The sequence below is a fragment of the Marmota flaviventris genome, chromosome 13 (assembly GCF_047511675.1).
Source record: "Marmota flaviventris isolate mMarFla1 chromosome 13, mMarFla1.hap1, whole genome shotgun sequence".
Classification (NCBI taxonomy): Eukaryota; Metazoa; Chordata; class Mammalia; order Rodentia; family Sciuridae; genus Marmota; species Marmota flaviventris.
This window is the reverse complement of record NC_092510.1, coordinates 83334812-83348125: the sequence shown is the minus strand read 5'-3', so window position 1 is coordinate 83348125 and position 13314 is coordinate 83334812. Positions and strand designations below refer to the sequence as shown.

At 40.5% G+C, this 13314-nt stretch overlaps 1 protein-coding gene across 1 annotated transcript in view; it reads left to right on the top strand.

The window, feature by feature from the left end:
• Window positions 1-13314, top strand: part of Susd1 (sushi domain containing 1) — a 112736-nt gene that overhangs the window by 18877 nt on the left and 80545 nt on the right. The window contains exons 4-5 of the mRNA XM_027942975.2: window positions 3976-4128; window positions 5101-5280. Of these exons, the coding sequence (XP_027798776.2) occupies window positions 3976-4128; window positions 5101-5280 (333 nt within the window). The remainder of the gene's footprint in view (window positions 1-3975; window positions 4129-5100; window positions 5281-13314) is intronic.

Sequence of the window (13314 nt, the reverse complement as noted above, 5' to 3'; positions counted from 1 at the left end):
ACCATTCCTTTTTCTCAGAAGGTATATTTTTTCTCTTATTCTGTGGGGTTTGGAATGGCTCTAATTTTTTATTTATTTTTGCAATGATGGGGATTGTACCTGGGGCCTCACATGTGCCAGGCAAGTGTTCTACCACTGGGCTACACCACAGCCCCTTCATTTTAAGTAACAGCTTCATTGAGATATAATTTGCATGCCCTAAAATATACCCATTTAAAGTGAAAGTGAACAATTCAGTGGTGGTTAATATATTCACAGAATTACACAACCATTACCACCTATTTTAGATTTTTGTCTCCCCCAAAAGAAACCCCATGCCCATTGTCTCTCTGCTTCCCACTTCCCGCTGACCTAGACAACCACAGCTTCACTTTCTGTCTCTGTAGATTTGCATGTTCTGGAGACTTCCTGTGAACTGGATCAGGCAATATGTGGCCTGTGTGTTAGAGTGAGGTGTTGAAGTGGTTCATATATTTCTATCAAAGACTACCTTCCCTAGATGCCACACCTTTGTCTTTTCTAGCTCATGGTGGGGAAAAGAGGAGGGTAGGAGTCCTGCACTTAGGGTGTAGAAAAATTAGGGGTGGTCCCAAGGGATCCCAATCCTGGAGGTAGGGGTGAGAGCCCCAAAGGGAGGCAGCAGGTGTGGTCAGCCCGTAGCCTGCTGGCCACGTTCAAGATTTATTTTTCAGCCAGTGCCTTATGTCATCCTCAGGAGAATGACATGCCTGTTGCCTTAAAAGTCTATTCGGATTTGAAGCATAAGCTGAAGTTTTGTTTTTGTTTTTTCCCCTTTGAGACTAGTTTTTGTATATTCACTCCCTTCTCTTTGGTAGTTCCTCTTAAGTGGATATTGAATATTTTGGATCCGTCTCCATAACGTTTGGCGTTTGTTCTGTTATTTCTGTCTCACAATTTTTTTTTCTATCTATTTTTGGAGAATTCCTCAAGTTGGGATTTGCAATAATTTTTTTCATCGGCAAGTAACCTATATTCAATGCTTCCACCGAGTTTTTATTTTTAGCATTCATATTTTGCTTAGTTTCTAAGATTAATTGTCTTCTCAGAGGTCCCCTTTTAAAATTGATGTGTTATTCTCTTAATCTCACTTATTTGGACTTTGCTGACTCTTCATATGTCAAGGGGTCTTGGTTATGTATTGCTGCACAGCCCACCGGCACCTGTGCTGTCCCATCCCACAGACTGGCAGGGTGCTTCTGCTTCCTCTGCTGTGGTACATTTAGCCGGTGGCTGGGCTGAGCTGCAGGTAATAGCAGGGATAGCAGGCCTTGCCCACATGTCTAGGGCCTCCATGCTGACTAGAGGCCAGGGGACTTCAGTTATCTTTCGCATGGCCTCTATCTTCACATGGTGTCTCATTTTGGGGGCCCTTTTGAGTGGCCTTTCTCCCAAGCACAATAGCTTGGACTTCTTTACAGAATGGCCACCAAATTCCAAGCGAAGGAAAGGGGAGGCTGCCATGCTTCTTCTTTGTTTTATTTATTTTTATGTAGTGCTAAGGATGGAACCCAGTGCCTCACACATGCCAGGCAAGCGCTCTACCACCGAGCTACAGCCCCAGCCCCCACTGCCACGCTTCTTATGAGCTGGGTCCAACAGTCTACTGTTACTTCTGCTCTGTTCTGTTGGGCAAAGCAAGTCTTGAGACCAACCTAAGAGGAGGGGGAACTGATTCCACTGTTTTTTTTTTTTTTTGAAATTGAATCAGATTCTTGAGATATAGCACACAAGGGGAGGAATTGTTGGTAGCTGTCTTTGGAGACCATTTTCCACAGATTTTCCCAAAGTTTGCTCCAGTGAAGGAACAGATAGGTTCATCAGAATAGGTAGCTTGCGTGAGCTCCTTCAGCAACTGAGTGAACTGCTGGCTCCCAAACAGGGATCAGTGTGACTGACAGGTGTGCACTGGACCAAGACCAAAGAGAGAGAGACTAGAGTGAATTTTTACAAGATTATATTAAACAAATTTATAAGGATTCTGAAGTAGTTTTCTTCTCTGTTTTGGGGTGCTAATCTGTCCTCTCTTTATTTAAAAAATTTTTTTTTAGTTGTAGTTGGACACAATACCTTTATTTTATTTATTCATTTTTGTGTGGTGCTGAGGATCAAACCTAGAGCCCCACATGTGCTAGGTGAGCACTCTACTGCTGAGCCATGACCCCAGCCCCAATCTGTCCTTTTTAAATTTTTATTTATTTATTTATTTTTTAAAATTTTTTTTATTTTTTATTTTTTAGTTTTCAGCAGATACAACATCTTTGTTTGTATGTGGTGCTGAGGATCGAACCCGGATCGCACGCATGCCAAGCGAGCGCGCTACCGCTTGAGCCACATCCCCAGCCCCTGTCCTTTTTTTATGAAATTATGGTGTTAGTAATTTTTTGGGGGGGATAAAAAAAGATCTTGCCTGGCAGAATAGAATATTGGCCATTTTATATCAGTCCTTCTGAAGTTACAGGTCTTTGAAATCCCAGAGCCTAGGTGCAACCAGACTTTCTTTATTCATGATGTTTCCTGTCCACTGCCCACCACTCACTCCTGTGGTTCTTGTAGGTGTCCTAGGAAGATTATCATTTCAATCAGGGAGCTTTTATTTTTTTTTTCTTCCTTCCTTTCTTTTCTTCTTCTTCACTCTCTCTCTTTTTTGGTACTGGGGGTTAAACCCAGGGGCACTTTAGCATTGAGATACATCCCCAGGCCTTTATTATTATTATTATTATTATTATTATTATTATTATACTTTGAGACAGTATTTCACTAAGTTGCTAAGGCTGGCCTCAAACTTGCAATCCTCCTGCCTCAGCCTCCACACTTGCTGGGATTACAGGTGTGTGCCACCACACCTAGTGGAATTCTTTAAGTTTTTAAGCTGTTCTGGGGGAAAAAACTCTGCTTACTCTACAGAGGTTTCTTCTCCAGCCTCTTAAATGCTATACAGTGTTTACCCTTGTACCTGCTGTCTTTGGCAATTGTTTTAGTCAGCTTTTCCACTGCTGAAAGACCTGACAAGAACAATTTTAGTAGAAGAAGTGTTTATTTGGGGGCTCACAGTTTCAGAGGTCTCAGTCCATAGAAGTCTGGCTCCATTCCTCAGGGCTTGAGGTGAGGCTGAACATCACGGTGGAAGAGTGTGGCAGAGGGAAGCAGCTCACATCATGATCAGGAAGCAGAGAGAGACTCTACTCACTGGATGCAAATATATACCCCATAGCCACACCCCCAATGAACCACTTCCTCTGGTTACCCCACCTACCTTCATTTACCACTCAACTAATCCAATCGGGTGATTAATTCATTGAATGGATTAAGGGTCTTATAACCCAATCATTTCTTTTCTGAACCTCCTTGCATTGCCCCGCACATGAGCTTTTGGGGGACACCTCACATCCAATCCAAAACAGCAATCTTCAGTCAAATGGAGAAGACTCCAAGGAGCATATCTTGTTCTTCTTGAAGCTTATTTTAAGGCCTCTACTCTGGGGAAAATTAGTGAGTCCCTTCTTAATTACCCACTTCTACCTGCCACATCATCCTGTACTCAGGAACTGAGACGCTGTTTGTCAGTTGCTAGCATTTTTCACTCTTGTGCAAATTGTTTTAGATTTGGAGCTCCTTGTTAGTATAAGGTTAGGACTATCTTTATTTATAGCAATTGAATGTGTTCTTTTTATTGGGTGTTAGGGAACTGGGGATGGTCATTGGTTTCTATTAATTTCCAGAACACACTTACAAGTATTTATTGAGCACTTCATGTTTTCAGTGCTTTATTATGTGAAGACTATATGAGAAGAACCCTTAAAGAGTAACAGAAAATTCATGATACAATTGCAAACACATGTCCATTTGTAAGGACAGATGGAAAAAGTGAGAAAACAGCTGTTACAATGTCCCCCCCGCCACCCTCTTTTTTTTCTTTCTGTTTTTCTTTTTCCTGTATCTGGGGTGGGTCTGAAGACATAAATGAGTGTGAAGTTTCCAGCGTGTGCCGGCCTGGAGGACAGTGTGTCAACACTCCCGGGAGCTTCAAATGCTACTGTAAGGATGGATACTTGCCGAAGAATGGATCTGAGCCTTTCCACCCGGCCAGAGATGCCACGGTATGCACAGGTGGGTATTGCCAATGAATGCAGGCCCTCGAGGTGAGATCTGTGGTGTGACTCGCACATGCTGATGTTCCTAGGTCTGTGTTGAGGCTGTGGGTGGAGACTATCTGTTCCTTTGTACTTTTGTACAACCTATGAATTAAAGCAGATAGTGATCTGATCACCATAGAGGGGGCTGTGTTAAAAAAGTTAAAACTAGCAAACGAGGTATTTTAGTGGTTAACAGACATTTGACATCAGTTGTGATGTTAGAGAGTAGTTTAGCCAATCTGGTAAAGACCTAGCATCTCAAAAGTGATGTTGAAAATTAAAAAGGTACATATATTTTAAGGCATTTTGCAATTCAGTTTTTACTTCATGGGATTAGGTGTTCAATTTTTTTTTTTAAGTTGTAGATGGACACAATGCCTTTATTTATTTTTATGTGGTGCTGAGGATCAAACCCAGTGCCCACATGTGCTAGGTAAGCGCTCGACTGCTGAGCCACAACCCTGGCCCCAGACTAGGAGTTTTTTAAGTTAGTATAAATTAATGAGGACTGATCTCTAGATTATTTCATCTTTGTGCACGTATAGATGCTATTACCTAGGGAAGGACAGAAGATTGAATTAAGATGATCATTAGAAACATGGCCACACTCATATGGAAAAAGCTGAGCACAGTGGCACAGGCCCCTGATCCCAGCGACTCAGGAGGCCGAGGCAGGAAGATCGAAAGTTCAAAGCCAGCCTCAGCAACCTAGCGAGGACCTAAGCAACTTAGTGAGACCCTGTCTCAAAATAAAAAATAAAAATGACTGGGGATGTGGCTCAGTGGTTAAGTAGCCCTGTGTTTAATCCCTAGTACCAAAAAAAAAAAGTCAAATCAGTGTATCTAAAATAGGGATTGGGGTATGTGTGTGAGGAATGGGGTAAATGTGGAGCGAGATTGTGAATTTTAAAACTTTACATTCACATGGTAATGAATTTGTTTTCAGAAATAGACTGTGGCACCCCTCCTGATGTCCCACATGGCTACATCATAGGAAATTATACCTCTAGGCTGGGCAGCCAGGTCCGTTATGGTTGCAAAGAAGGATTTTTCAGTGTTCCGGAACATACAGTTTCAAACTGCACAGCCCTGGGCACGTGGGAGTCCCCAAAATTATATTGTCAAGGTGAGTTTTCAAAAGGTCCAGGATTTCAGTTATACCATTTTGAGATTGTTTCATATTTCTCTCTCAGTTCTACTTTGGGCTTGTAAATAAAGTAAGTCCAGTATGTCCCTGTTTGTTACTAGTAAGTTTTCAGTTGGTTCTCTTGGTACTTTAGGAATAGTGTCTTGTCAAGTGCAGATGATAATTCTATCTTCTAGCTTTCTGTATTTGTGAAAGTTATGTTTCTTTTCTCTCTCTCTCTCTCTCTCTCTCTCTCTCTCTCTCTTTTGAGATATGTTTTTCTCTTGATGGGTCACTTGGCTAATGTTTTTAGGACGAAAACTTAAATAGTAGTGTTGACTTTGTTCTCTTCTCGTTCCTGACTTCCATGGAAATTGTTGGGGCGTTTCACCGTTTGTTTTGTGATCTTGGCTTTTTGATGCTGTGTGTATCTACTTAGAACCTTGAGCCCATTACTGTTTTCAGCTCGTTTAATCCTTACAGAATCCCTGTGAGAAGATACTTTTATCACAATTTACAGATGAAAAGAGTCCTCTGAAAATGAATAATGTAATGGAGAGGCTAAGTGATTTGTTTAAAGCTGGATAACTAGTGGTAGAGACGAAATTTGTACCCAGAGATCCTAGTGTCACAGGTTGGATTTTCAATCACTCTGTTACACTGAGTCTGTTTTTATGATGGTGGCTTTGTTGTTGTTATTTTGCTTTCTCTTTCTGTCACTAGCTACTACTATTTTAGTAGTTTGGGGCTGTATATAATCTCAGGGAAACTTTCATTCATTCTCATTTTAGTTAGAAATGAGTTACTTTGGCTGGGGTGGTCGTCCAATGGTAGAGCTCTTGCCTAGCATGTGTGAGGCCCTGGGTTTGATTCTCAGCTCCACACATATTAATAAATAAATAAAGTTCCATTGGCAACTAAAATATATTTTTTAAAAATGAGTTACTGAAGGTGATTATATATTTATTTTCTTCTATTAAACAGTATTGTGAGGGTTGGGGTTGTGGCTCGGTGCTTGCCTAGCATGTGTGAGGCACTGGGTTTGATTCTCAGCTCTGCATATAAATAAATAAAGTAAAGACCTAAAAAACAAAAACCCAGTAATATGGTGGGTTTTAGTAGTCACCTTCCTGGTAATGATAGTACTAATTGCTATTATAAATTATCCTTGGTTTTAGGTGTGTTATTCCTTTAATCTGGGTTTTATTTGCTAAGTTGTACTTAGATTCTTCCACTCGTATTCACAAGCGTGATTGGTCTGTTTTCTTTTCCTCTGCCATTTTTGTTGTATTTGGTATCAATGGTACTGAGAATTAAAAAAAAAAAAAAAAAACATCAAACTGTTTCTTTCTTTCTCTGTTTTCTGGAACTCTAAAATGGAATTTTTAAAGATTTGGGAAATTTCACTTGGGAAACAATCTGGACATCCCGTTTCAGAAGAGGTAGCTCTTGGAGTAGTTTCAAAACTTCCTATACTTGGCCGGGCGCAGTGTCAAAAGCCTGTAATCCCAGTGGCTCAGAAGGCTGAGTCAGGAGGTTTGCAATTTCCAAGCGAGCTTCAGCAACTTATCAAGGCCCTAAGTGGCTTAGCAAGACCTTGTCTGAAAAAAAAAATAAATAAATAAAATACTGGGGATATAGCTTAGTGGTTAAGTGCCCCTGGGTTCAATCCTGGTTGATCATTAGTTATCAGGGAAGTACAAATCAAAACCACAATAAATAAACAAACAAAAACCAAAGCAAAACAAAACCTTAAACTTCCTATACTTACTGGTACGTTTAATTTTCTTAATTTTTTTCCTTTGGGATCATTGTTGGTAATTTATATAGGAAATCATCTATTTCCTCCGAATTTCAGATATATTTATAGAGAGAAGTGTAAGCACTCATAGTTCTAATATTCTGTAATTGTATCTGTTTGTAATTACTTATAGTAGTAAAATATTGGAAATGATTCCAAGTGCCTATTGATTGGAGATTGGTTAAATAAATGATAGTATATCCATAACATGGAATATAGCCAATAAAAGTTATGTTATAAAATATTATTAACACACAAATATTAATAGTTTGAGTTATACTCTATTAATACTATGATTTTGATTTTGAAAAAATTTCTATATACAGATATACTTAGAAAAAGATTTAGAGAACTATTCATCATATTGGTAATTGTGATATTTTCTTTTCTTTTTTTAACATTTATTTTTTAGTTGTAGTTGGACTCAATATCTTTATTTATTTATTTTCATGTGGTGCTGAGGATCGAACCCAGGGCCTCGCATGTGCTAGGCGAGTGCTCTACCACTGAGCCACAACCCCAGCCCAATGGTGATATTTTTACTGGGAGATTCTAGATAATTTTTAAAAAATTTTTTATGTAATTTCTGTATTGAAGGAATTTTTATATACTAGACAAAGTAATAAAACAGTTTCCCTTTTGGAGAAAAGAAAAAAAAACCAATTTTCACTGAATTCATTGCATAGCTAAGAAATAGTCATATGCATGGCAAGTTAGTCCTCTGGATATTCTGAGTTGCCATTCAGGTTCTTAAACATATTCTATAGTTAATTATCATCCTCAAGGTTAAGGAATTTTAAAGGTACATTTTAATTTTAAGAGCTTTCAATGATTCAGATCAAATGAAGACCTTAGATGAAATGTGCTATAACAACAAAGGGGACAATGAACAGGGTAAAGAGAATCTACAGAATGGGAAAAATATTTGCAAACTATTCATTTGACAAGGGATTAATATTTAGAATATATAAGGAACAAAAAACAAAAATATTGAATTAAAAATGGTCAAATGATCTGAACAGACCTTTCTCAAAGGATAATATTCAGGTAGTCAATAAATATATGAAATAATGCCTAACATCATTAGTTATCAGGGAAGTACAAATCAAAACCACAGTGATGTCTCATTTTACCCCAGTTAGACTAGCTATTATCAGAAAGACAAAAACAAAACAAAAAAATTTGAATGAGTATGAGGAAGATGGGGAACTTTTGATGGGATTAAAATTAGTGTAGTCATTATGAAAAACAGTAAGGAGGTTCCTCGAAAACTAAAAACGGTACTGTCATATTATCTAGTTTTCCTACTAATGGGTACATATGCAAAGAAAATGAAGTCAGCACACAAAAGAGATTCCTGCATACCTCTGTTTATTGCAGCACCATCCACAATAGCCAAGATATGGAATCAATCCAGGTGTCCATCAACAGATGAATGGGTAAAGAAAATGTAATATATATACACAATGAAGTATTATTCTGTGATGAAAAAGAATGAAATCCTGTCATTTGTAGTAACATGGAACCAACTGGAAGACATTATATTGAGTGAAATAAGCCAGACACAGAAAGACAAATACTGTATGATCTCACTTGTATGTGGAATCTAAAAAAAGTTGATGTCATAGGACTGGAAATTAAAATAGTGGTCACTAGAGCTTGGAAGGATAGGAGGGAAAGGAAATGGAGGTAAGATAACAGGTACCAAAGTATAGTTAGGTAGGAAAAATAAGTTCTTTATGCACAAGAGGATGACTGTAGTTGACAACAATTGTTTATATATTTTATAATGAACTAGAAAAGAAGAACTTCCAACACAAAGAGGGGATAAATGCTTAAGATGGAAATACTAGTTACTCTGATGTGGCCTTTACACATTGTATACATGTATCAGTTTTATCACACTGCAATTCATATATATGTACAATTATTATGAGTCAATTAAAAAAATAAAATAGACTATAATACACATCAAAGAGCCCTCTAATAACTTATATAGGAAAATCCTTGTAAAATAACTTATTACTTTGAAAATCAGTAGTCATTTGGATGGAGAATGCAGAGTTAATTTAGAGGCGAGTGCTTGCTCCATTCCCCCAGGAACGGATATTTTAAAATCATGCTTCTGTTTCCCTCCTCTATTACCTGTTCCCTTGCGTGCTGACACCCTCCTTCTCCTCCTCCCCCGTCACCACATGGCCTGGGCTTCTCACTGCCTCTTGTCTGCTCCTCTTGGAGCACACACACACCCCTTCTAATTTACGCTTCAGCCTTCTTTGGGGCTCCAGAATCTGGGCCATGTGCCAGTTGACACTGTATTTTTAGCTCAGTGTTATGAAGCCACAGGAATTGGGAATTTCACAAAACACACTTACAAACTGTGAACTCGGTTGCTGCTGAGGAGCAGCAGGCTTGTGAAAGGGACAGCTGTGACACAGAGCACAGCTTTTGTGTCTGATGACGGGCTTTCCCATCAGAGAAGGCACAGTTGGTGGACCATGATGTTTGCCTTCTCCCAGATCATTGTGTCCCTGAAGGCTCTGCCGCCTTGGGTAGGGGTGCCTGGAACATGGGGCCCCATCCTACCAGGCCTCAGAGATGCAGCTGGAAGAGAATCTTGGAAACTTCCAGTGGGGCCACAGGGGCCCCACTTCCTGTTTGGGTAGGAATGTATTGAAATGCCAGTCAGACGTTTCCATTAACTCTCTGGGAAAGGTGGAATTTCTAGCTTTCATTTCCTATTATTATTTTCTAAAAAATTTTCAGAAAATATGCTAGTTGACAGTGGCAGTTTAAAAGAACTTATATTTTTGAATTTCAACCAAGCCAGGAGCAAGGGGAGGGAATCACTTTAACTGTTATTGTTACAGAGCTGATGCCTTCTGAGAAATTGAGGCAGAGCGAAGACCCCCCCCCCTTCACACCTCCATTCTTGTGATCAAGTCAGAAATATTTCAGACATGTTGCTCAGAATAACAGGAATGAGTTTACTGAAGGGATAGTCACTAGGAAAGGGGACACTCTCAAGGGAGAGAGTAGGTCCTCTCAGAAAAGAGAGGGACAATATGCCTGTCCTTTATTCCATTTTTATTGGGGATCCCAGAGAAGTTTCCAGAGAGTCCTTCCCAGGTCCATCTCTTGACTGACAGTAAGATGACATCAGATTTTCAAGTACCCACTGCCATGGCAACTCTGGGTCACTTTGGCCCCTGCTGACAGGTTCTAATTGTATTCTTAACCATATGTTCTTACAGATTTTATGGTTAGGAGGAACTATCCTTATCTCCTAGAGTTTCAGGATCTGGTCACAAAAGTCTCCCCCTTCAGGGTAACTTGGGTTCCTCTTATCAACATTATTTTGGGCCTGCATTTCTCTTGCAGATAGGTAGTTTGCTGAGGAATGTGACATATCCTGTCTACTTAGGCTGGGCAGGGCTGCAGGTAAATTGCTTCTTAGAAAAGAAAGTAAGCACAGTGGGCCCATTTTGTAGGATTATTTTCTTAGCCTCCTGTTCCCACCATCCTCATCTGTCTCTCTTATCATTATTATCAACAGAGTTGATAATCCAGAGTTCAGATCTAATGCTCTCTATGGTAGAAACTGGGCTAAGAAAGTGTAGAGTCTGTCAGAAAGTCAAGGGTCACATGTTTCCTCTCATATGCAGAAGCTAGAGTAAAAGAAGGGGAAAAATGGGGTGTGGGGTCGGGAGAGCGGATCCCAGAAATAGAAAGAGATTGGTGGAGTAGAGGAAAGGGACCGAAGGGGAGGGAGGAGGGAAAGGAAAAGGAGGAATCGCAGAAGGGTATTGACCAAATTAAGCTATGTACACAGATGGATATTCCACAGTGAATTTCACCTTTATGCACATCTATAAAGCACCAATTAAAAAACAATAAATACACAGAAGGAAGATCAGTAGAGTAGGGGGAGGGAAGAGAGGGAGGTAAAGAAAGTAGCACTGGGGACTGAAATGGAGCAGATTATATTCTATGCATGTAAGATGACGTCCACATGAACTCTACCTTTGGGTATAACTATAATGTGCTGATAAAAACATTAAAAAAAGAAAACCTAGAGTCTGAGAGGGGACAAAGACAGGTATAGCATTATCTATTAGATGGGGTGGGATCCCAGTATTCTGTGGGAAGATGTGTGAATGACCAAGAGAGGTCAGGTGGGGAAGTGGGTGGTTACGTGGAACAGACATCTGTGCTCTTTCTGTTGAGCATGGAGGAGTTTGCCCACATAGAAGAGTCTAGTGAGGACTGGTTGTGGTGTTGGTGGGCCAACTGCAGGGCTCTGGGAGCATCTGTCTTTATATATGCTCGCTTCCCTTACAGTGCCTGACGATCCTTTTGGGCTGGTAATTTTTATTGTCAGTGTTCTGATACTAAACAGTCCCTTTAAGAATCCATTTATGATGGGGCCTGGTGGTATGCACCTGTAAGCCCAGCAACTTGGGTGACTGAAGCAGGAGGATGGCAATTTTGAGGCCAGCCTGGGCAACTTAGCAAGGCCCTATCTTAAAAAAAAAAAAAAATCCACCTCTCAGCTCGCACTCCAGCCTGCTCTTCACATAGCAGCAAGAATGAACGTCTTGAAATGTACTTAAAACTCCACTGAAGTATTAAAATAGCCATGTATTGAGAGCTAAGCCCAAACTGCTAAATGTCGCCTTGTAAGACGAGAAAGGTTTGGCCCTTTGGCTTCTGTCTAGGTCAAATCCCCCGTTATTCTCCCCCAGCCAACATGTCAAACTTGTCAACTGCAGGGGCTTTGCACATGCTTGTCTCTCTTTTTGAAATACTCATCTCCCTGCTTTAAATTTTTAAAAAATCTTGATAAAAATATATATACTATAAAGTTTACCATTTCAACACTTGTTAAGTGCACAACTCCGTGGCATTAATTTCATATACAATGAACACAAACACCATCCATCTCCAGAACTCCTTCATCATCCCAAACAGAAACCCTGTACTCAGGGGTGGGGGCTGTGGCTCAGTGGTAGACTGCTTGCCTAGCACATGTGAGGCTCAGGGTTCGATCCTCAGCACCACATAAAAACAAACAAATGTATTAAAAAAAGGAAAAGAAACGCTGTACCCAGTAAACAGTAATAGCTTTCCATTTCCCTGTCCCTGCAGCCTCTTGTAACCTCTCTTCTGTTTTCTGAATCTAAGAATTTGCCTATTCTAGGTACTTCATATTGTGTGGTACAATATTTGTCTTTTAATGTCTTCTTTCACTTAGCATAATATTTCTAAGGTTCAGCCACGTTGCAGTGTGTATCAGAACTTTATCTCTTCAAATCTGAATAATATTCCGTTGTCTTTATACACACATCTTGTTTATCCGTTCATCAGTTGATGGAGCCTTCCTATAAGCCAGCACCATCTTGTCTTTCAAGTTTCAGCTTAAATGTCACCTCTGACATTATTGTGTCTTCATACCAATATGTTCCTATATTATTTATGATTCTCATGGCTTTTGTCAGTCTCCCCTGCTAGACTATAAATCTGGGAGCTCAGCAACCAGGTGGGATTCTTCCACAGGGTCTCTCTAGCACCTGGCCAGTGTGTGGCCTGTGGAGCCCTGGATCCCCTCAAAAGGTGCCACAGACCATGGCAGGCATTGTGGGATTGGCCAGGCCTTGTGGAGACCGTGGCCTCCTGTTTCGTTTTATCCTCAAGCTCCATGTCCTTTCCTGATTCTGTGTCTTCTTCCTTTGTCTTCTGGACCTTCATGCTTGCTTCTCTCACTTGGCATGGCATCTCTGCTTTGATCAAGCAGGAGCAGAGAGGCCTCAGCACTGACTCCTGGCTTCCCCTGCTTGTGCATGTGGCCCCCAGAGACCCAGCACTGTGGCTGATTACAGAGGCAGAGCTTCTCCCTTCAGTTGGTCAACAAGGATGGGACAGGATTGTTAATGTCCACTGATAGCAGAGTCTGGTTCTGTAGAGGTGGCCAGCATCTGAAGATGAATGAGGTTAATAGGTTGGATTTATTTCCCATTTCACAGAGGAGTTTACCTTAGGCCACTAGCTGTGTACCAAGATGAGAACCCAAAGCACTTTTCCCAAGTGCAGATTCTGTGTGAGCCCTGGAGATGGAAGGCCATGATGAAGAAGCTGGAGGCCCTAGAAAGAGAGATACTGGGACAAGGATTCCTTTATGTGCAGCATAGTCTAGGACTCACCCTGAAGGGTGTTGATGGTACTCAATCAACTCT